Below are 24,755 nucleotides of genomic sequence, written 5' to 3'. Positions count from 1 at the left end.
GTTCTCTAAGACACATGTGTTAAAGATAGGGCTGTGAGTTTGTGTGGTTTTTAAGGACTACATCCTGAGGGTGCTGACCAAATCCATGGATCAGTCTTCTGATGGCTGGCATTACTGGAAGGTGACAGAAACTAGGAAGTATCCTGAAAAGCTATACAGTGTCTCTAGATCTCCTAACCCCCTTGCTTCAAGGCTGCACCGAGGTGAGCAGCTCTGTTCCATCACATCCTCTCAAGACTGGCCTACTCAGGGTCCACATTAACGGAATCAGTGAACCATGGACTGAAACCATTTAAGTCAGAATAAATCTCTCCTTTAAGCTGTTTGTTCTTAGATATTTGTCAAAGTGACAAGTGACTACCCAACCCCACTTCTTTTTATATATTCTGCATTTATCCACAGGTCAAATATACTTACGTTTTCGATCATCGCCACATGCTACTTCAGCAAGATACCGGAAATAATCTCCCTTCATCTTCAGATAGAAGACCTTACTCTCTGGATTAGTTGCATTGGCTATTAAATATTTATCCAACAATTCCTAAAAGAAATAAATCAAGCACTAATGAAAAGCCATTCGATTACAAACAAAAACAGTATATTCCTGACTATCATTGCAATCTAAACCTCAAGCATGTTCTTACAACTAGGTCAAGTTGTTGTACTAGCTTCCCTGGGAGACCTTGCCCACGGTTTATAGTAAAAAAATACATATGCCAAACACTGTCATTAGCAAAAGCTTGTCCTTTTAGTAAGCCATTTGCCCAATATTTACTGATACCCACTTATGTGCCATCTACTCGACTAAATACATAAAAAAGTCTGAAATAAACACCTGATACTTAGCTTATTTTTTCTAAAAAAAAAAAAAAAAAAAAAAAAGTTTAAAGAGGCACCTTGTATGAATGGATAAAACTGCTCTCAGAAACCATGTTACTACATAAAAACTCCAGAACCACAACCAGGATACCTCTCTACAAGTTGTTGGTCAGGTAAACAAACCCCTGTAGCTTCCAAAAATACAAACAATTGCTACTGGAACTGGTTGCCATCAGAACTAGAGTAAGAAACTATTGTTGGATAACAATACATGCGCTAGTTGCAGGATGTACTTAATTGGGAAGAGAGCCTCAATTGAGAAAATGCCTCCAACAGACTGGACTGTAGGCAAGTCTGTGGGGGCAATTTTCTTGCTTAATGACAGCTCAGTAGGGGCACTGCCAACCCTAAGTAGAATAAGCCAATAAACATAGTGTTCCTCCACAGTCTCTGCTTCACTTCCTGCCTTCAGCCTCCTGCCCTGCTTTCTCAGTAATGGAGTGTGACCTGGAAGTTGTAAGCTGAAAGAAACCCTTTCCTCCCCTTGAACGGTTTTGATCAGTGTTTTATCAAAGCAACAGAACCAAACTAGCAAACAGGGCTAGAGCAATCAAACGGGAACAAGGCACGAACTGTCTTCCCTGCTTTCCAGTTCTCACAGTGCTAGAAAGACTATAAAGGCTGCTGGTGGAGAACTGTCGCCCAACAGCATTATTTGGTTTTACTTCCTGCCCGCTATACCATTGGACAGCAGGACAAGAAGTCCCACTGGAGCTATAGTGCCAAGTCTGCTATGGGGGTAACCAACATAACCAGTATTCTAAACACCTTCTGTTTAGGATCCAGTCCAGCTCCACAGGAGGGAAGTCATATCATCTGGTGCCATAAACCTGGCCCATATCTTGTACCTGGGGAAGTCATGGATTCTAGTGCGGAGGCTACAATTGTTTTGTTTAAAGGACATGATGTGCCTGTCAAAGTGTCTTCTAAATAATTACTTTTATCTCCATACAGTAGTATCGCTATCCTCCTTGACAGAGAATCAAAACTGGTCAAAGTGCTGAGAATAATGAGTTAAATGTTCATCTCTAAACAGGAATCTACACATCACTCACTCCAAGGCTCAGGGAACATGACAGAGGAGAGAGAAGACAGGAACCAGAGGATAGGGTGAAGTGTTGTGAGACACTGTCTTTCAGGCATACAACTGTATTTGCCCCATCAGTATCTTGTGATAAGGAAGGGACTCATGAGGCCTCATCCTTTTCTAAGAATTTATAAGCAAATTAACAGTAATTGGAGGAGGGGCTCATAAAGCTCCGTTCTCTCTAAGGATCTGTAAGTAGTTAATGGCTACTAGGGGAGAGATACTTTTTTTAGTGCTGTACCTACCAGTAATGTACCTAAGCTCTTGTAAGAAACCCTAGTGAAGTTTACTGGGTCACTGAAGAAGACATAAATGCTCCTGGGGGAAGGGGGATACACATGAAGGGATGGCTCAGTGGTTAAAAGCATGCATACTGCTCTTGCATAGGACCAGAGTTCAGTTCCCAGCACACAAGCAGTTTAGAACTGTCTGTAACTCTAGCTCCAGGGAGACCCAATGCTTCTGAACTTGAGGGACGCCTTCACTCACGTGCACATAACAATACACACACAAACACAGTAAGAACCCCCCCCAACTAAAAAGAAAGGGAAGCATAGGTGAAAATGCACTAAGACAAAACAATTTAAAAAAAAGGAGGGAGCACAAATGAGGAAGAACAATACAGACAGTACTGTGGCTCAGAATGACACATTCAGGGTCCTCTGCAGACAAGTGTCTACCCAAAGAAAGAGAAGTACACGGTCTGCAGACTAGACTTAGACATGTATATAGCAATTTGAGAGCAACTTTTATGTCAACTGGATGTAAACTATTAGCTTTATTGGAGTTGTGCGGTTGGGGGGGGGCGCAAACTGACGCACATGCTATGTAGACAGGAGCTCATCTACTAGACCACACAACCCTCCACTGCTAAGTCTATTTTAAAACATGGCTGCATTGTTTATTTACTTACTGATCTAACATTTATTTAGAGACAGCGTTTCCTTATGTACTCTAGCTCTGTTCTAGTGCCCAAGGGATCATAGGTATTATGTCACCATACCTGACTTGGCTACGTCTTTTATATCCCTGGTTTCATATAATGGCATCTTCACTGAAACCAATGACCTGAACTTAAGTGTTGGTGCTGACTAAAAATAGTCAAAGTTGAGCAATAGCACATCTCTTCAGACTACCCATTTTACTTGATAGTAAGTAATTTAAAAATTAATTCTCATAAAATATGTGAACACATAATAGATGTTCTCTGGGAATAAAACCAATCAAAAGAAGTCAAAGCCTAGAATAGCATCATGCTAAGAGCTCAGAAAATTGACCAGTTCATCTGCCTCAGTTCAGTTAGAGAAGCTGAGCAAAGACCAGAAGTTCGTTTGCATTCTCAAAAAAAAAAAAAACCAATATACTATCTATTAACGAGCTATAAAGTGTTAACTATGATGCAAATTGGAAAGTCTGGAAAAATGCCCCTAACAAAATGCAACCACCACATGAGACAGCTTAATGGAAATAAACAGGAGGGAAAGCATGTAAAAATCTTAAAAAACAAACAAACAAAAACCCTTGACATGGGGCTGTAGAGATGGCCCAGTGGTTGAGAGCACTGTTGCTCTTGCAGAGAACCTGGGTTCAATTCCTAGCACCCAGATGGCGGCTCATAACCTTCCAATCCAGAGGATCTGATGTCCTTTTCCGACCTCTGTGGTACCAGCCACGCAAATGGCACACATATATACATGTAGGCAAACCCCCCACACAAAGAGAGAAAATAAATTGTTTTTAGAAAAAGATTTATTATGTAGTAGACAGTGTTCTGTCTGCAGGCCAGAAGAGGGCACCAGATCTCATTACAGATGGCTGTGAGCCACCATGTGGTTGCTGGAAATTGAACTCTAAGAGCAGCCAGTGATCTTAACCTCTGAGCCATCTCTCTAGCTCCAGAAAATAAATCTTTAAAAAACAAACAACAAGACAGGCATGGTGGTATTGTGGTGCACACCTTTAATCCCAGCACTTGGGAAGCAGAGGCAGGCACAGCTCTGTGAGTGTGACTACAGAGCAAGTTCTAGGACAGCCAAGGCTACATAGAGAAACCCTGTCTCGAAAACAAAACCAAGTTTTCCTATTACTAATAGTAACTATTTTGAGAGTCACACTATGTAGCTAATTCTGATATTGAGCACAGACTCCTTCTGTCTAAGCCTCCAGAGTTAAGGATTATAGGCATGAGCCACCACAACTACTTCCATGCATTATTTTTTATTTTAACCAGTAAACTACAAGATCCTGGGAGGTTTGGAGGACTCGCACTGGGCTCCCTGTAGCACTGGCAGTGTTACTTGACTGAGGGTATAGAAAGCAAATTAGAGAGCTGTAAGATGTCATTGCACTACACACAACTACAAGACGGTGAGAACACCCTACATCAATGGTTCTCAACCTTCCTAATGCTGTGACTCTTTTATACAGTTCCTCCTGCTGTGGTGACCCCAACCATAAAATTATTTCATTGCTACTTCAAAATTAATTCTGCTACTGTTATGAGTCATTATAAATTATCTGATATGAAGAACATCTGATATTTGACCCTCCTGGGGGTTAAGACCCCATAGGTTGAGAACCACTGCTCTAGATCAAAAAATAAAAGCTCAAGGAAAGGGTGTAAGTAATTTACTCTCAAAAAAACAAAATGGGAATATCAGGAACATAATACTACAAAAATTATAAACTAAGAAATAAGTCTGTCAAGAAACAGCACCGGTGCAAACACAGATCAGTAATGTTTCTTCTTATTCCTTCTAGAAAGAAAAAACAAACCCCACTACTAACTCATATAGGTAGCCCCTTCTGCATATCACAGTTTTGCCATCACTTAAACAGTTTTACAAAACAATCCACTTGCCTTCAGTGGTAATGTTTCATAGCACTCATCAAAATAAACTTTATCCTCACTTCCTTCAGAAGTCAGATATACTGCTCTTAACTACAGAACATACACTTCATACAGAATACAGAGCAGGAATCTGAAGAGGAACCTTGAAAAACAAGGAAAACTTAAACAAGGAAATGTTCACACATTTTCCAGTTTCCTGCCACGTCACTAAAATCCACTAATAAACACACCACTAACAAGTTCAATCTTTAAGATATACTAGAGAATATCTTATTTCTCATTTAATAAAAACAAGAATATGTCAGAAGATGCAAGCATATCTAAGAAAAAGACAAAACAAGTGAGAGGTTTACTTTTAAATAATCATACAGACAGAATAACCATATTATTGTGGAAATATGAGCTTGAGCTTTAGAAATTAGACTATTAGACTGGAGAAATGGCTCAGAAGAGTACTGGCTACTCTCTCCCAGGGGGTCCAAATTCAGATCCCACATCAGGGGACTCACAACTGCCTGTGACTCCAGTTCCAGGGAAACCAATGCCTCTTCTGGCCTGAGGGCACCCCTCCCGACTCCCAACACACCCCATACACCTTGTAATAAAACAAAAGAATAAAATAAGGCTGGGCGGAGTCAGCACTCGGGAGGCAGAGGCAGGCGAGGCCAGCCTGGTCTGCAAGAGCTAGTTCCAGGACAGGCTCCACAGCTGCAGAGAAACCCTGTCTCAAACAAAAAAAAAAAAAAAACCAAAAAGAGGCCAGGTATGGCAGTGCACACCTATAACCCCAGCACTTGTGAGGCAGAAAGATCAAGAGTTGAATTCATCAGCCTCACGTAGACAGCAAGCTCAAAGACAAAATGGCTAAATTAAACCATCTCAAAGAATAATTTATATTAAAAAAGAATTAAAAGCTTTCATGGAAATAGAAGCAAATCCCATGAGCTGGATGATCAATCAGCTGACATCACATAGCACACACCAGTCAGAACTCAAACTTCAACTGAACATTTCATCAAATCCTTACTACCTCATATCCCCCAAGGTTAACATTTCTTCACAGAGCCCACACTAAACCCCCACAAAGTACAATAAAGCAGTAGTCCTCAAAAAAAAAAATAGAGTAGTTGTTTAAGCTTATAAGTTTAAGCTTATTATCACAGTATTAATTACTAATAGTATTTCTTTACACTCTTAGAAGTATTCGGCTTTGTAGGAATCCATGATTATCCTGTAGATACGGCATCAACACTTTTACTGTTCTGTCTTTGCTGGTGCTGGGGAGTACTGACGAGGTCCCCTTAACCATAGCAGTGTCCATAGCACCCCAGCTCCCGAGGGTTATTTTAGGATTTAAAACTTGCTTCATCACAGAGGTTGGAGAGATGACTCCATGGCTAAGAGTACTTATTGCTCTTGCAGAGGACCCAGGTTTGGCTCCTAACACAGACATGGTTCCAGCACAACTATCTGTTACTCCAGGGAACCCAATGCCCTCATTAGACCTGCACAGATACCATACACAAACATGGGGGGCAAACCACAAAATTTTTTAAATCTTTAAAAACTTAAAAGAAAAAAAAACTTGCTTTATCACTTCACATTTATACAAAAGGCACTAAAACTTGATACATATCAAAAATTACATTTGACAGTATCTACTACTTAAGAGACATTAAAAAAATTTTTATCAATGATGTGTCAGGTGTATTGGCACCTATAGAGGCCAGAAGAGGGCGCCAGAACCCTAAAGTAGGAGCTATAGTTGGTTGTGATGCTTCTGGCATGGGTGCTGGGAAGCCAACTCCACATGCCAGCAAGAATGATTGTTCTTAAATGCTGAGTCATCTCTTCAGCCCCTTAAGAGCAGTTCTTCCAAACAGTAACTGTGACAGCCAACTGTATATATTAACATCATCCATGCCCCCCCAAATGGACACAACTTTAAAGTGTCTACCAGAGCTTTCACTTTTAACTGTCACCTCCTTCCTTTTCCTATTAGTTCTTTCAAATAGCCCCCTTTCAGCTAATAAGGCTTTCTTCACTATCTTAACATGTAATTGGCAGCTAATACAAACACAGACAAAACAATACAAATTTCACTATCTTATCTTTCATATATCTAAACCATAAACAGTGTAACCAGATGTGCAGTCCTAAGAATTACAAAGAATGTAACTTTAACTACCAACTTTTCCAAGTGTCATGAATGACCTCTCTAGTCAAGTTGTAAAGCATGTACAACCCTCTTCATTTTTAAGTAACAGCTGCATATTATGTAACTTTTTCAGTTACTAAAATATTCTCAATTCAATCAAAAATCAAATTTATGCCCTGGCAATGCTGAAGCATGCATGGGTAGCCCGTATACATGAAGGTTTTGTCCAACTTGTCCATATTGGGTTTCATGGTCTAAGTTGATGAGGATGACTGACCATATGTCTCTTCCTCAAGGGGACAACACATCTCATTACAGATGGTTCTGAGCCACCTTACGATTGCTGGGAATTGAACTCAGAACCTTTGGAAGAGCAGCCAGAGCTCTTAATTGCTGAGTCACTGAGCCATCTAACTATTTCAGTGGAATGAATACTGAGCCAATATCTCACCCTAGAGTTTCAAACAGGCTCAAGTTCCAAAAGTTTAATCTTTTCTACAAAATACTTTTTAAAAATCTCTATTATATATGTTAATTCTTTTTTTAAGATTCATTAATTTATTATATATACAGTGTTCTGTCTGCATGTATGCCTGCATGACAGAAGAGGGCACTAGATCTAATTCCAGATGGCTGTGAGCCACCATGTGATTGCTGGGAATTGAACTCAGGACCTTTGGAAGAGCAGGCAGTGCTCTTAACCACTGAGCCATCTATCCAGCCCTATATATGTTAATTCTTAAGTATTAATTTAGAAGAGCTTCTAAATACAAATGTTTTCTTTGTATTTTTCCTTTATAAAATTCAGTACAGTGCCTAACAGGCATACATTTGTTTGTCAAATGAGTATCAGCCATGCCTTGGCAACATCCTGAAATGGAGTTAACAGAAACAGAGTTAGCTTCACATAAGGTATGTCACTGGAAAGGTACAGTGCTTTTCTAGAACTTGTAAGGGAAAATGATGGTCACCCTATTCTGTTTGCTTCCTCCTCAGGAAATATTTTTTTTAAAAAATCATCTCACAATGGCAGGTCCAATTCAAATCTAACATGTCTTCCTCCTCTATTCTGGTTTTGCATACAAGCACCAATACAAAGCCAGATGATGCCAGCACCAGGTAGTCAAGCTAATCTGAGATTTGCTCCAGCCCAAGTCAGTGCAGAAGTCATCCAGCCTCAGCTACTTTTCTAGTTCTGTGATGAGACACTATAACCAAGGCAACTTATAAAAAAAAAAAAAGACTGCTTACAGTTTAAGAAGGGAAGTCCATGTTCATCATGTCATAGCATATGGCAGCAGGCAGTGGGAGAAGTAACTGGGAGCTTACTTCTGTTCCACAAGCAAAAGGGGTGGGATTATATAACTGGGAAAGGTATGGGTTTTGCAAAGCCCACCTCTTCCAACAAAGAATGCCCAATCCTAATGCTTCTCAAATAGTAACACCAACTAGGAACTGAGCATTCAAATATATGAGCCCACGGTGGCCATGCTCACTCAAACCACAACAGGGTACTTGCTTCAGTAGCACATACACTAAAACTAGAAAAGAAAGGGATGGGAGAACAATGCAGCTATGATACCTATGGCCTAACTGATTGCCAGAGTTTATTCTGCATGTCTGCTTTCCCATCTTGGGAACCCTGCTGAGGGTGCACACTCAGAGATCAAGGACAGACATTTGCATCACAGGTTACAGTAACTGTTAACTCCAGTACTAGTTCCTCTAAACAAACTCTTAAGAAAAGGAAACTTGGAGGTTGGGGAGACAAAACTCTTTAGAATAAAAAAAGACAAAAACTTTAAAGTTAGATAGAGATAAAAGAAATTTAGCAAAGCAGAAAGCATATTGAAAAAACTACTCCAAAACACAGTATTTCTTCAGTATTCCAACAAAGACCACCAAAGACTAGTTCTGCCTCATGGACTAAACAACTACCAGATTCTGGACCTTTCTAGTAGAAGACAGCCATTGCTGGAGTACCCAGACCACATCTGGTCAGTGTAATAAATCTCCTTTAATATAAGTTAATTCTATCAGTTCTGTTCTTTTAGAGAACCCTGACTAATGCGCCAAAATACAGGTGTTCACTTGCGATAACTGATGGACACGACTGATTAGTGCCCATTCCCCGCCTAATTACTTTTACAGTTCTGTACTTCGGTCCCTTTATCTACAGAACAGTTACTGACAATCTACCTCACAAATGTTGGTAAAGATTAAATGAGTTAATAAAACACTACCTGGTACTTAGCCTTTAATGCACCGACAGTCCTATCCAAAAGGCTAATTGTCTCCTAGTTAAGGCATCTACATCAACCACTGGGACTTTCAATTCTAATTTTACTGTTTTGAGACAGACTAACAAGTGTTCTCAAACTGATTATGTAGCCAGGAATGACTCTGGACATCTGGGGCACTCCTGTTTCTACCTATCAAGCACTGAGACTAGGGGTGCGAGCCACCACAGCCAGTTTACATGATGCTAGGGACCAAATCCTAGGCTGCGCACATGTTAGACGAGCACTCTTATCAACTGAGCTACAGCTATAATTCATTTCCTAAAATTCCACTTTTCAAATCTCATTTACCATTTCCTCCTATTTCTGACTGGAGAGCACTCAGCTGACTTAACCAGAAGGCTAGTATCAGCCCAAAGCTTCCTTTGGTTTTTATCCCCTGCCTTCTGCTGAAGCTCCAGAACTAATTTTCTCCAGAAAGTGAAGACTGCACTTAGAAACCTCAGACAAGGAAGCATAAGTACATCATGGTAACACCTGTTTTCTCTCTCTTAGCTATACATCAAACTGGAAGATTTGTCTAGATTTTATATATGCATGTAAAATAGGGATATGTGTATACATATAGTAAATTCTTAAGAACCTAAGACTTGGTGGGTGGTGCTGGTACACCCTTTAATCACAGCACTCGGGAGGCAGAGGCAGGAGGATGTTTGAGTCCAAGGCCAGCCTGGTCTACAGAGTTAGTTCCAGGACAGTCAGGGATATACAGAGAAACCCTGTCTCAAAAAAAAAAAACAAACAAACAAATAACAATTACAAAAAGAATCTAAGACTTAAATACAACTAACCAAATAAATTAAACAGATTAACAATATAGATGAGTCTTTCAGAACAGTGGGAATCATGGAGAGAGGAAAGGGACAGAAACTAAAGGAAGATGCTCCAATGGCCCAGTGTGAAGCATAATCACTGTACAAAACAAATCTGTCCTAGCTTTGAAGATGATGGCCTTAAAAACACCGTAGAAGCCACCCGGTCCCCTTTGTTCTAATGCCAGTTACTAAACAACTTCCTCATTATAACTGGATCCAGCAAGTTATCTGCCTCCTCACTGAGAATACACTGGCCATGTCAGCCAGCAACAGCATTTCTGGCTGCTACTCATGTAAATGAGTAGAACAACTTCCTTAGTCATGAGCACCTGACCAGCGATCTATGCTTGAAAGATGTCTCCTCCTAGATATGCCTGCGCTTCTAAGGCTAAAGGCAACATCACATGCTGCATTAAAAGGAGTCCTCCAATTTCATCTACTGGAAAACACTCCCCACCCCAACCTTCAGTGTATCCTCTGTAGTGCATGATCACACGGGTTGAGTACCCTGACACAAGTTTCTACAAGATTCAATATGTCATAAATAGAAATAAATATATTTCCAGACATATATCTATAATTATAATACTTATTTCTACTAACTACCTACCCGACCTCCTTGGCATCCAGGCTTATCACACCACTTTCCATTAGTGTGAACTCGTGTAATTCACCCCTCTAGCAAAGCCTGGATCAATACCTGAAAATGTGTTTATTAAAATTCAAAAAGGTCTAAAACATTCGTTAATGCCTCTCTGGGGACAAGGGGATTGATATCAGTTTGTATAGGCAGAACACCTAAACTTCTGGGATTGAATTCTAATACTAACACCTAACAGCAGCTAGAATGGTTCCTTTAATGAGTGCCGTGAATGAATGAGAGCCGCTGTCACAATGTCAAAGACTTAGCATACTACTCAGGTCCAACAAAGCATGCACTACCACAGCTACAGTGAAAATAACAATAAACCAGAGCAGCCCATGCAGTCAACTGGCTCCTTTTTATGATCAAAAGAGCTAAAATCCAAAAGACCAACAGACAAAGGTGGGGGGGAGCAACAGCATATAAAAACAGGAAAAAATGTCCTTTCCCCAAAGATCTCAATTTCAAATCTCTAAATCTTTTTTCCTGGTCCATAAAATCTCCAGCCACCACTAACATAAGCAAAGTTAGACTAAGATTAGTATCAGGATCTGCTTTGGCACAGAGATGCCTCATAGAGGAATCTTTTAGGACTACTTTTCTATGAACATAGTGTACTCCCCTCCACACACCCACCCACACCCAAGATGCTCAAGTGCAAAAAGGTTCACCCAGTGTCTGCTTCAGTGACAAGTGGTATGACTACAGCAGTGTTGAAGATGCATGACAGGGTGTGGTCTCTGACAAGGAGGCAATGAAGCAAAGATGTGCAAACTGCAGTATGCTCTTGTCTCTTCAAAGCAACCGCTCCAATTCTAGATACTATCAGAAAACAATTCCTGTCTGACTTCTGTTGTACTCTCATGCTGACAGCTGAGGACCTAGCACCATGTAAAATGTTACACTGTCTCAAGATTTCAAAGATATACAGGAATAATATCCTCTGTATTTGTCAACTAAAAGTTATTGTAAGGCCAACATTTCTGGTTTGTAATGGAAAATACACACACACCAGCGCCTATACTTTCCCTTTCCTTTCCAGCTGCAGAATTTCAAGGGAAAGGATACATGGTGGTAAGCTAAAAGTTTTCCTAAAGGAGGCAGGGGAAGATCTTAGTTTAGTCCTAAATAATCAAAGTGGATGGATACTCTGATACCTAATACAAAGGAAGTTCAATAACAAATAAGTCAAAATCGCTTGGTTAGATTAGTAACTATAGGTCAAGTCCAAGTTCTGCTACACTCTAGAAGACTACTGCAGACAGGAAAGGACTTGTACTAGTAAGGACACCAAGTCCTTTCATTTAGCTTGTCTTCTGTTATGTCTAAGATGAATTAAAGCACTGTGAGGTATAATCTGCACTACGTTATAAATGTTATCTATGGCTATCCATTATCTGTGTAGTACATGTACTCCTTAAAGCCATATCTATCGGCTCTATCTCAGGGCACCCAATGAAAAGGCACATTAGCTGCTGAGAACTAGTAAACTATAAGACGCACAACCCACACTGAACACTAGTGTCACCCTACAGAAGTTCCTTCCTGCCTTTCCGTGTTTATCCCGGTCTCTAACATCACTACTCTCATTTCCCAACAGCTCTGCTTGTTTTAGAATTTAGGTAGAATTATATGCTATATTTCTTTTCATGAAAATTTTCATTTGGCAATTTTTCAAATAGTCTACTTTTTATTGCAAGAAGTATTCCATGACTAATATGCTGCTGTTTATTATCCATTTTTCTGAATGAACTGTTTGCAGTTTTCTACTCTTAGAATAAATTTGTGCATGCTCTCTCTCATACATATAAACTTTCTTTTGTTTTTCGATCTGTCATAGCCCTGGCTGTCCTAGGACTCACTCTGTATACCAGACTGGTCTCGAACTCAGAGATCTGCCCACCTCTGTCTCCCGAATTCTGGAACCAAAGGCATGCGCCGCCACCACCACCCTGATTTTTTTAAATATTTTTATAAGTTTGTGCCATTGACTTTATGAACATCACGAAGGTGTTAAGGAAGTATAATTTACAAGATGTAAAGAGAAGAAAACTTATTTCATCCACTGCCATTTTTATTCTAGTCTATAGGTTGGTTAAATTATTTTTTGAAAGTGTTTATATATACAATATTTTTCTTAAAAAGACAAAATGGTAAATCACACTTAGAGTGAGCTGCATTAAAGAGTATACTGAGTGCCAGGCAGTGGAGGCATACACCTTTAATTCCAGCACTCAAGAGGCAGAGACGGGGGAATCTCTGTGAGTTTGAGGCCAGCCTGGTCTACAAGAGCTAGTTCCAGGACAGCCAGGGCTATTACACAGAGAAACCCTATCTCAAAGTCCCTACCCCCGTGCCCCCAAAAGAGTATCACTGAAATAATGCAATGAAAACGGACATTAGCTTTTAGAATAGAATTCTTGATTTTATTCTCCTAAATGTTTTCTATTATTCTACAATAAAAAAAGGTGTGAGTAGGAGGCTGAGGTAGGATGACCCTCTAGTATACATAAAACCCCGGGTTTGATTCCCAGCACCATATAAAAATGGGTATGACTGCATGTCTTCAATTCTAGCAGTCCAGAGTTGAAGGCCAAAGGATTATAAACTGAAGGTCACTCCTTTAAAAAAGGTAAGATTCATATTACTCCCCTGACTCCCAAATGTAGCATTTTTTCAAAAGGGGAGTAGTAGTCCAGAATGTACTCAGTGGTAGAGCGCTTGACTGGCAAGCATCAATTAACAAAGAACAAACAAAAAGAAATTGTGCCCATATGCCTAGTGAAGAACAGCACATGGGCTAGTTTTGGGATAGGGATGCTCAGTTAGTAGAGTGCTTGCCTCAAATGCATTAAGTCCTAGGTTCATCCCCACATCTTCTGCTGGTACATGCCTGTGCCTGTAACCCCAACACTTGGAAGGTGGGTGCAGAAGTTCAAGGTCATTCTCAGCTACACAAGTTTGAGGCCAGCTTAGCTATATGAAAACCCTCTCTCAAATATAAAAGTTCTCTCTCTTTTCTGTTTTTTTGAGACAGGGTTTCTCTGTAGCTTTGGGGCCTGACCTGGAACTCCCTTTGTAGACCAAGCTGGTCTCAAACTTCAGACATCCGCCTGCCTCCCACTCCCGAGTGTTGGGATTAAAGGTGTGCGCTACCACCACCTGGCTATAAAAGCTCTCTCACTACCATGTAGCACTGATGCCACACTATTCAGGTTCATTAAGAAATAAAACAGCAAGTTGATGAACATTCTCAATCCATTTTATTAATTAAATGAAGGGGCCGGATATGACAAGCATATTAGTTGTCATATATTATAAAGGGCTAACCAGTGAAAACTTTACTTTAAAAGACTTAACCCTATAGGTGGAGTTTTTTTTTTTTTTTTGTTAGAACCACAATCCAGCTCTGTTCCACTAGTTGATTCCCAAATAACCAGAGACTATTTATTAATTATAAATGCTCGGCCAATAGTTTAGGCTTGTTACGAGCTAACTCTTACTACTTAAAATAACCCATTTATATTAATCTACATTCTGCCATGTGGCCTTAACTTTCATCTTGCACCTCCTTTTTCCTCTCCTTGTCTGGCTGGGGACTCCTCTCACTCAGCCCACTTTCTTACCAGTGTCCTTCGTCTGGTTCTCCTGTCTAACCTTATCCTGTCCAGGTATTGGCCAATTAGCTTCCTAATAAAACCAATCATAGTGACATATGTTCACAAAGTGTAAAGGAATATTCCACATACCCTAGCCAGGCTGTGGTGGCACATACCTTTAACCCCAGCACTCAGAAGGCAGAGGCAGGTGGATCTGAGTTTGAGGCCAGCATGATCTACATAATGTGTTCTAGGACAGCCAGACCTATACAGAGAAACCCTGTCTGGGGAAAAAAGAAAAAGAAAGAAAGAAAGAAACCTTGCCCCAATACATGATTATACTTTAAAAAGTAGGTATTACCATTAACCTGAAAGTGGTACAAGATGCATAATGCAGGTTCTCCATCAGATTGTCTCAGCCATCTGTTTCTTAATTGCATTCTAAAACTCTTTATTATCAGAACGTAGTGACTATACTCCTCTGCTCTCTACCAGCACCTTTCCCCCAGTCTGTGGCACTCTGGCGCTCTCCACCGACTGATAAAGCTCCACCGCTTCAGAGTGGCCATTCTGACTGTATATACAAGTTTACTGAGATGTAGAGAATTTGGGACTAGGCAAGTATGAGTGGCTTCCTTAAACTAGCTGTGTGTTTTTATTTTTTAGCTAATTAGAATAAAGTGATTTCATTAACTAATAAAGCAAAACACTTCTCTGTGCTAAGAGGAAATGACCATTCTCAGTCTTTGCTGACAATGTAAACTCATGTCTGCCCAAAGGGATGATTTACAAGTTTCATTTCTAGGACACTATAAGCAAATCATAGCATAAAGCACACAAAAGACATGTTCTTCTCCATGTTGTTTATAATAGAGAAAAACTGTTTAAAACCTAAACATTAAATGGAACATTAGTAAATTATGGAACATCTAAAGACACACAGGGTTTAAACGACCATGAACCGCATGCTCTGTGAGCAACAGTTTTCACAAAGGTGATGGAGACCCTGCAGCACGCACACTTCTCACTATCTTCACACTGAGACTGAGGTGAAGAGCTTCTGCCTCTGTGACAAGCTTATTAAAAAGCAGATCGCAGGACTTCAATCAAAATGGCTTTGAAAGGATCTGATAACTAAGTTTCTTATAGTAATTGCCAGCAGTTGTGTATTTTATTGTAATTATCCTCTATCTATAATATAGCACACACATGCATGCACACACACAGGGATGAGGGCTACGAGGGTGGCACGCTCTTTATTTCTCTCACTTCCAAGTTTTGACAACCAAAAAATGTCTCCAGATGTTGCCAAAAATCCCCACATGTAGAAATATGGGCACGGAGAGGATAAACACCCTGGTTGAGAAATACTAATCTCATTTACACTAACAACATTCCATTCCATTTTACTTTCTTTTCCATTGCTGCAACAGAACCCAGGGCCCTCCCTGTACATGCTAAGCAAGCACATACAGTGATACACCTAGTCCTCACCAGTCATTCTTCAGTAAAAACAAAAACCTACAAAACTCTCGACATTAGTAACTTACATTACTCAAGAACAAAATACCAAAAGTCAAGACTAAAATTTTGTCATATCCTGTATATTAAATAAGAAGCCGTCGGTAATATACGTTTAAGTCATTTTGTCTAAAGGTCGGTCTTCTCCCTTCAAAGTTCAGTAAAATGCCCACATTTCCCAACACAGAAGGGTCATACTGGTCTACAAACAGCTCCCATGTATTTAGGTACTACTGCTTGATTTCATGTGGAGGCACACAGCTTGGGTTCAAGTTTTTGGTCTACCCTTTACTCACTTTGTGATCTTGACCAAGTTGCTAATTTCCTATGCTTCAGTTTTCAACTTTCAAGTATTCACTAGCAGCTTAACTCACAGAGTGCATATACAAACTGTTAGCAGTGAAGAGTGAGAGTGCTTGCCTAGTTCAAGAGACCCTAGGTCAAATCCTCAGTATTTAGGAGACACACACACACACACACACACACACACACACACACAACATACTTAAATTGGACAACATCAGAAAATATAAAAAAAGAATTTCTGGAAAGTACAGCATACATTTGAGAGGTAGTGGCAGGACCATCAACAGCTCAAGAACAACCTCAGCTACACTATCTCCCCCTTGTACCCCTACCCCAAAGGTCCACTAATGCAGATATTTTACCCACAAACCTCTTAACGGAGGAAACCATCCCCAACTTACAGATAAGAAGCATTGCTAGGTCAGTGCTCACCAAACAAGGCAACCAAGGAACAGTGATTTAAAAACTGCCAATTCCAAACTGGGCAACGGTTGTGCACACCTTTAATCCCAGCACTCAGGAGGCAGATCTCTGAATCTGAGGTCAGTTTGGTCTATACAGTAAGTTCCAGAACAGCCAGAGCTACACAGAGAAACTGTATCAAGGGGGGGGGGGGGATTGCCACCTTCCATTCCAGAGCCCATACTTTTCCTATTAGACACAGAAAATTGCATTAAGAATCAAATTAATTCAGAACATAACTAAATTTAAGATTATAACTGAAATAAGGTTTATAGCTACTACAAGATCAGTTTTCCACTGTCTATATTTTTATTTTATGAGATTTTTTTTGCCCTCATTTGAAAAAGTAGAGGTTTAGTTACACAGCTTTTGATTGAGACCCTCCTGCCTCTGCCTCCTGAATACTAGGACTAAGTGTATTCACTTCCCCACTCAATGTACGTGATTCTCTTTCTCTCTTTCTTTCTTCCTTCCTTTCTTTCTTTCTTTCTTTCTTTCCCCCTCCCTCCCTCCGTTTCTCTTCTTCTTCTTCTTTTTTTTTTTTAAAAAAAAGAACAGGATTTCTCCATGTGATCCTGGCTGTCCTGGAACTTGCTCTGTAGACACGCTGCCTCCTAGGGCTGGGACTAAAAGTGTGTGCCACCACATGATTCTTTCTTTTTTTTTTTTTAAGACTGGCTCTTGCTGCTCCCCAAGATGGCTTCACTCTCAAACCTGCTCCAGCCTCCCAAATGGCTCAGATTACAGGCACATTATCCCTGTACTTGCCTCTGGCTCTTGTTTTTGTTGTTTTTATTCCTTTTTGAAACAGGGTGTCACAAAAGTCAGGCAGGCCTCAAACTCAAAATATAGAGGTTGATTCTGATCTCTGCTCCTTCTACCTACCAGCCTAGCTGACTCATATTTTTAAAAAGATCAGAGTACTGACAGTAGGTCTTCAAACCGTCCCTGCATCATGCTGCAACTGGTCTACTCAAAGACTAGAAGAGAGGGTACTACAGCTCTAAAGACAAAGACTAACCTGCATACACCTCAAGCAGCTGTCTCTTAGTTGAAGGCTTGTAAATGATAAATTTTGTTCCTAGTCTCAGAGGGGACACTTTATGAAACCATCTGATTTCTTTGGTCTACGCCTACTTCATATCAAGTTCTGAACTGCTCCAAAAGTCTTATTTAACCCATTTAACCACTGCTCGACTTCTCACTTACACTTCACTCTACCAGCATTCAGGTCATTAATGACTGTTGGACCACTTCTTCAAAGACATTACACTAGTCACTAGATTTCCACCATTTTATTCATCTTTGATGACATGTGTTACAAATCTGAAATTTATTTTAGCGGTTGTCTTTAGTTACTTTACTGTAATAAGACACCATGACCAAGACAACTTATAAAAGAAAGTGTTTATTTGAGGCTAACAGTTTCTGAGGGTTAGAGTAAGCCATCATGGTGGAAAGCGCACACAGCAGGCAGGCATGATGCTGGAATAGTGGCTGAGTGCTTACATCTTGATCCACAAGTACTAGATAGAAAGAGCTGACTGGAACTGACAGTCCCAGAGGCACACCTAATCCTTTCCAAGCAGTTTCACCAACTGGGGACCAAACGATCAAACACATGAGACTGTGGGGGCCATTCTCATTCAAACCACCAGAGGTGGGAGTTAAAGCAGAAGTGGAAGGGCAAGAATCAACTATGGATAAGCCCCAATTATTAGAACTTAAAGACACTTTAAAAATTTAGACCAACCATCTCTCTCTGCATGGATTACACTGACAAGTGACCTGGCAAAACCTTTGACTTTAAAACAGCCATTAGGAGTCTGGTTTGAACCATTTTGGTCTGCTTCTCTTCACAGTATTTATTTGGACTTTAATCTTTTTACATGGAATGATGTCACAGTTTAGGAACCTTGAGAACAATGACTACCAAAGGCTGTTCATCTACATTCTGGATAAACAGTCAAAATTATCCACCCCCAATCTATTCGGAAAGGGAGTCAATGCTATTTTGGATCAAAACTCAAGCTGATTCTTAAACCAAATGAATCTCAAGTTTTCCCCTCTGTATCAATTTCTCCTTCCTAGTCCCTCCCCTCAGAACACACTGTGTTCATGTTCAGAAACTAGGTTTCCCTCTTCCTCCTTTTCACTGACTCCTTACTAAATTACTAAGTACAAAGAAAAACGTTTAGACCCATGACTATAATTATGAATCTGTCCTTCATCAGATTCTTGTTGACTAGTTTATCACTTTCTGTGTTCAGATTATAATATTTATTGTACTATAAAACACCATTACAAACATCTACAGTGGCTGGAGACACAGTTCATGGTGGCAGAGCACTTGCTTAACATTTGCAAGGCCATGAGTTCAATCCCCAGTACCATTAAAAAAAAAAAAAAAAAACCCAAAACTTCCATCTAGGTTCTCCCTTTGACCTGCCCTTTACCAACCATGGTTCCTACCAACAGATGAACCTCTAGTCACACAGAAAGCCTCCTGTATGCCCCATGCCCCATTGTCCTGGAAGAATGACAGCCCGCTTCCAACACTGTCCATTCACCCTCAAATCTACTGTCTCTCTCTGAGTCTGTTTCCTTCTAACTACACTACATTTTGTTCATAAGCACCTTATAGAAATTGACTTATATGATCTATATTTCCCAAAATTATAAATTACTGCAGGGCAAATAAATAAATAAAATCAATGGTTCTCAGCTTTGTTCTTCCCTGCATTATTTCTTAACCTTTCACTGTGCAGCAAGCTCTCCAGTATATTTGCCAACATGAAGACATGTTTCCCCAGGATCCTCTTTCCAAAGTTGGTCAACAAGGCAAAATTCAGCTAAAGACACTATATTAATTTTAATTTGTACATTGCTGTCTCAGATTAGTCTAACCTTCCTCTGTCTCGTGCAAGAAGAAGTGCTGTCCTAATTTCAAGAATTCTCTCTTCCTAAAAGGATACGCATGAGAGGGCTATGGTAAGTGTCTGAACACTCTCTCAAACCACACCGCCAAAAACAGGAAAACTCCACATTCATGCTACCTTAAAAACCTAAGGTTTCTGGGGCTGGAGAAATGGTTCAGTGACTAAGAGCACTTGCTGTTCTTCAAGATGACCTCCGTCAAGTTCCTGGCATACAAGCAGTGGCTAAGAACTAACTCCAGTTTCAGAGGGTAAGACCCCTGGCCATTTCCCTCAGGCCGCCGGACAAAGCATCCTCATAGGTGGTACGCATGCATACACGTAGGCAGAACACACACACACACACACACACACACACACACGCACAATCTTAAAATAGAATTGTAAGAGCTGTAAGATAGAATACATTTTCCCTTGGTTCAGAATTAAACTGCTAGAGAACATACAAAAAACGGGCGATTCTGAACTGTATGGGTAAATAAACCACAAAGTGGTAGGTAACAACAGTCATCAATATATGCTACTAATGTCTGCCATTATTATCCAAGTTGGCAGGTCTCTTGAATTAAAAAAAAAAAAAAAAAGACTCAGCCCGGGAGTTGGCCCTCCCTCTATGTGAACAGCACTTACATGTTAATACAACAAAACCTGGCTTGTCTTCATAAAGCAGCAGGGCTTTCCACACTGTACCATGAACTGCCCCTACCATCTGCACCTATCTATCATGATTTCATTCAGATAATCTCTCGGAAATAGAAGTTCTAGGTTCCAGGGGTTTGATGTGATAAAGAAAAGGCTGGGAGTAAAGGGTAGTTTTTTTCTTCTCTTAAGAAAAATCACCAACCTTGCAAGCCTGCCTTTCAAAGGCACCTGAATACAGTATTGATGGAGCGAGTCGGGCCCCTCTTCTAAAGGTGGCATGGAGAGCACACCCGACAGCTACTGCACTGGCTCATTACTGCATGTGAATGAGCACACGACTCACAGAAATAGCTCCGCAGCATTAAGCTAGCTGACACCCCATGATACACTACTACTTACATGTGAGAAACTTACTTTACTGATTAAAGATCTGTGCAATGACCAAGCTTTGAAAACCACTGCTCCCTCGAACAACATCTAAGGACCGGATAGTTCAAAACCTGTAAGGTTTTCCTTGCCAATCACATCAGAAATGATTTCATCTCTACACACCCGGGCTAAGTGAGGCAACAAAGAGGGAAAAACGCTACTAAATAATGAAACTGACCAGGACATTGTATTCTTTAGATTTGTCTGTAGCCTTTTCATTTAGTGAACTTCCGCCTACACACACACACACACACACACACACACACACACACACCTTTAGCAGGGAACATCTCAACATATTCTCACCTGAAAAGATGAGGCTATATTTAGTTTCCCATTCCTTAATGGGGGGGAATATACTAGCATCTCTATGTTAAAAGTCCCCGTGCCTTCCCTCTATGATGTGAAGCCCCCAAAGTGACCTGTCTCCTGGCACAAGGTTAAATAGATCTCTTTCAGTTTTGTGCAAGTCCTATACGGATGTTCCCAAGTTTCTGTAACCCAGAGCTTGGGAGATCTGCACACCCTTGGGGAAGCTCGGAGACAAGGGATGAAGGCAGCCCAGGGGTTCATCCCACCAACTCGCCACCCCACCACCGGCCGCTCGCCATCAAGAACCCCACACAAAAGGGTCTCGGCTCCCGCCGCCCTACTCTCCCCCCACCGCCCACCCCGCGGCCGCCGCCGACCCACGACTCACCAGGACCGTGGTGCAGATGGACCTCAGCTCCGACTCCACTTTCTCCCGATAGTCCTTGATCAGCTGCAACTTCTTGTCGGAGGTGTCGGTCTTCTGCTCGATGCTCGAAATGACCCTCCAGGCGGACCGGCGGCCCCCGACCACGTTCTTGTAGGCCACCGACAGCAGGTTGCGCTCCTCGTTGGACAGCTCGGCGCCCTGCTCCGTCACGGCTTTCATGCAGGTGGCCATGTCGTCGTAGCGCTCGGCCTGCTCGGCCAGCTTGGCCTTCTGGATCAGCTCGGTCTTCTCCATGGCAAAGCGAGGGCGAGAGCCGAGCCGGATCCGGAGTCCTCCTGAGAGAGCCGCCAGGGGCGGGGCGGAGCGGGGCGGCGCCGGAGAGGACAAAAAAAAAAAAAAAAAAAAAAAAAAAAGGAGCGAGGGGGGAGAGCACGTCAGACAATGCGGCCGGACGCCCGCTTTGTCTCGGCGCACGAGGCCGAGTCCTCGGGCCTCCCGCGGGGCCGCCGCCTTCCGCGCGCGCCCTCCGGCCCGCCCGCCGCGCCTCCCTGAGGCCGGAGCGCGGGCCCCGCCTGGCCCAAGATGGAAGCGGCCGTTGGCGCCGCACCTTCCCGCCCCGGCCTGTCCCTCGGGCGCGCGGTGGCTTAGCAGCCCCGAGGACCGTGCCCCGCCACCCCCGGCCCCGATCCCTTGCGGCGGCGGCGGCGGCGGCCCCTCGGCGGCGCCCGTACTCACCTTCTAGTCTCCGCGGCCGCGACGCGAGTCCCACCACTTTGATCTGCTTTGGGCTTTAGCCGAGGACCCTCCCGTCTCAGCCTAGCGCGGAGCCGACGAGCGCGCCGCCGGCCAATAGCGTTCCGCACTTCTCCGGAGAGTCCCGCCTCCAGTCCCTTGGCTGGCCAACCATAAGCGAGCGCGCGGAAGGGGGCGCAGGGAGGGGCGGGGCGGGAAGCGAAGCAGAGGCTCGGAGGGTGGGTCGGCTCGGGTAGGTTCGGTTGGCCCGCAGGCTGCGGCTTCGGCCACGGGGTTTCCTCCAATTAGATCCAGGGTGAATGGACGTCACTGTTGCCATGGCGATGCCTTTACCAACTCCCCTCATCCTCCCCGCCAGCCCGGCACTCCTGGGTGCGGCACGGGACCCGGAGGTGCGCTCGACCTCCGCGGCCGCAGGCGCGTGTCCTGCTGCAGCGACCACTGCAGATGGGGCGTTGCAGCTCGCTGGCTACGGCGGCTTGCGGCTGGACTTCGCAGGGTGACATAATTGGCCGTTTGGTTGCACAAGCGCCTTTCTTTATTCCACCTTCCTATTCTTGACAAAGGTTTGGAACCCCAGACGCTAACATGCAGCCTTTATGACTTTCCTATTCCGACTCCAAATTAGAGATAACCCCATCCCCATTAGAAAAGATTTGGTTCCCAGAGAAAGTGACTTAATACGAGTTTTTCTCGCAGGCACCCTAAAGCCTGGAATTCCCTTGTGGAAAGGTAGATGTAGGAGATAAGGGCAGGTCCGCGTGGCTGAGTCAGTTACGCTTTTTTAAAAAAATGGAAAATGACATTAAGCACGATTTGGAGAAACACAGCTGTGACTACCTGCTTCTCGAAGCATTTAAAAAAAAAAAAATTCCTTTCCTACTTCTCCAGGTTACTGTCTAAATACACACACACACACACACACACACACACACGCGCACAAGCAAGTGTACAAGGTTTCGATTTTTGGGTGTGGTGGGGTTTTTTCCATGCTTTTTTTTCCCGAAGATTCTTATAAAGCCAAAATTCTTCCCTTGTGTTGACTTCCGATTTTTTCCGCACGATATACACCCTTCTGAAATGAGAACATTTGCCCCGGATGCTATGTATTCAGGATCACGACTAACATTTCTTTTTAAATCGCTCTTTTCTCTCCTGCCTTCAATCACAAACACGCCCCAACTCCAAGTGAGGTGGCTGTCCTGCCTGACTTCAAAAGGAAATTGCCACCTGGGCTCAGGAGGCTGAGATTCCAATTCCCGTTGTTCCCCAAGGGTTCAAAGAACTTAAGTGACAGCCACTGCAAGCAAAGTGAATTCAAATGCTAAGAGGAAGCCAGCAGATCTGGAGACTCCAGTATGGTAGGTAGGACGGAAAAGGACAAACTTTCCAGAAATTTGTATTCCCTCCCAGCTGCCCCTCCCCAGCCAACGAGTAAAGGTTGCTTTGTGCTTTGTCAGGGAGAGGCCTGGTTGGAAAGCGACTCTGTCTCGGTACAGAAATGCCTTACTATGCTCCAGTGCTCTAGCTAGGGCCTGACGTTATTTCTGGAATCCCTGAGGCCAGGCTGCCGACACGCAAGCGTTTATGGTCCTGTGGGTTGGGTGGAGCTGGACACATAGAAATTCCAGAGGAAAGAATTTCCATGTGGAAGGTCAGATAAAACGCCTGCTTTTAAGGCAGTGAATTTCAAGATTCCCTAAATTAGAGCAGCAAGCCCTGAGCATAGGAGGCCTCCTCTCTCTCTCTCTCTCTCTCTCTCTCTCTCTCTCTCTCTCTCTCTCTCTCTCTCTCTCTGTGTGTGTGTGTGTGTGTGTTGGGAGGATAGAGATATTTGAAGGGGAATTGTCAAAAGGTTGCACTATCCAGAAGGGCAGGTGGACGGCATTCTTTATCAGCCAGGATGCTCTGACATCTCTCCAGGCGGCATTGGGCAAGTTTTTGCTTTTCTCTGTACCCTACCCCCTAAAAATCTCATGTACAAGCTCATATAGTTAAGATGATATGAAATCAGAAACACCGACGACACATCATGAAATTGTAAGATATGAGAGTCCAGAGAATTCCGCCTCTGTGTCCAAAAGAAACACTTGAAGTCCCAGGACACAGAAAAACAGGCATTTATTGAGTAGTAATGAGTGTCTCACACAATTTAAGTCCTGCAAGGATTTATTTGTTTAATATACTTAATGCCACTAGAAAGCAAATACAGTTTTTGTTTGTTTGTTTGTCCTGTTTTGGGTTTTTTTTTTTTTTTTTTTTTTTTTTAGAGTTTTCGAGACAGGGTTTCTCCGTAGATTTGGAGCCTGTCCTGGAACTCGCTCTGTAGACCAGGCTGGCCTCAAACTCTCAGAGATCTGCCCTGTCTCTGCCTCCACACGTGCTAGGATTAAAGGCTTGCACAACCACCACCTGACCAGCAAATACAGTTGTAATCACCATCTCCAAGCCGAAGAAAAAGGAAATGAGGCACAGCCTGGTCACCCAGCTATTCAGCAGCAAAGCACCTATGCAGTGTAGGTATCAAAGTACATCCCTGAAGTTTTGCTGTGGCTGCTTTACCTGGTCCTCTCAGGCTCTGGTAGGGACTGAACTCAAAGAAGGTTCTGATTTGTTTCTGTAATGGTCTACTCTGTCCCTTTAAGAGGTAAGCCATGCCCACTCCCTCCCCTGT

General features: G+C 42.4%; 1 protein-coding gene across 1 annotated transcript in view; it reads right to left on the bottom strand.

Moving 5' to 3' along the window:
• Ywhaq (tyrosine 3-monooxygenase/tryptophan 5-monooxygenase activation protein theta) overlaps positions 1-22,197 on the bottom strand; it is a 29,108-nt gene extending 6,911 nt beyond the window's left edge. The window contains exons 1-3 of the mRNA XM_038320762.1: positions 22,064-22,197; positions 21,329-21,663; positions 418-541 (exon numbers count right to left, since the gene is read on the bottom strand). Coding sequence (XP_038176690.1) covers positions 418-541; positions 21,329-21,622 — 418 coding nt within the window. The 5' untranslated portion in view covers positions 21,623-21,663; positions 22,064-22,197. The remainder of the gene's footprint in view (positions 1-417; positions 542-21,328; positions 21,664-22,063) is intronic.
• Positions 22,198-24,755: the final 2,558 nt, after the last annotated feature.

Source organism: Arvicola amphibius, chromosome 2 (genome assembly GCF_903992535.2).
Source record: "Arvicola amphibius chromosome 2, mArvAmp1.2, whole genome shotgun sequence".
Lineage (NCBI taxonomy): Eukaryota > Metazoa > Chordata > Mammalia > Rodentia > Cricetidae > Arvicola > Arvicola amphibius.
The sequence above is the reverse complement of the archived record's forward strand: the minus strand, read 5'-3'. Positions and strand labels throughout refer to the sequence as shown.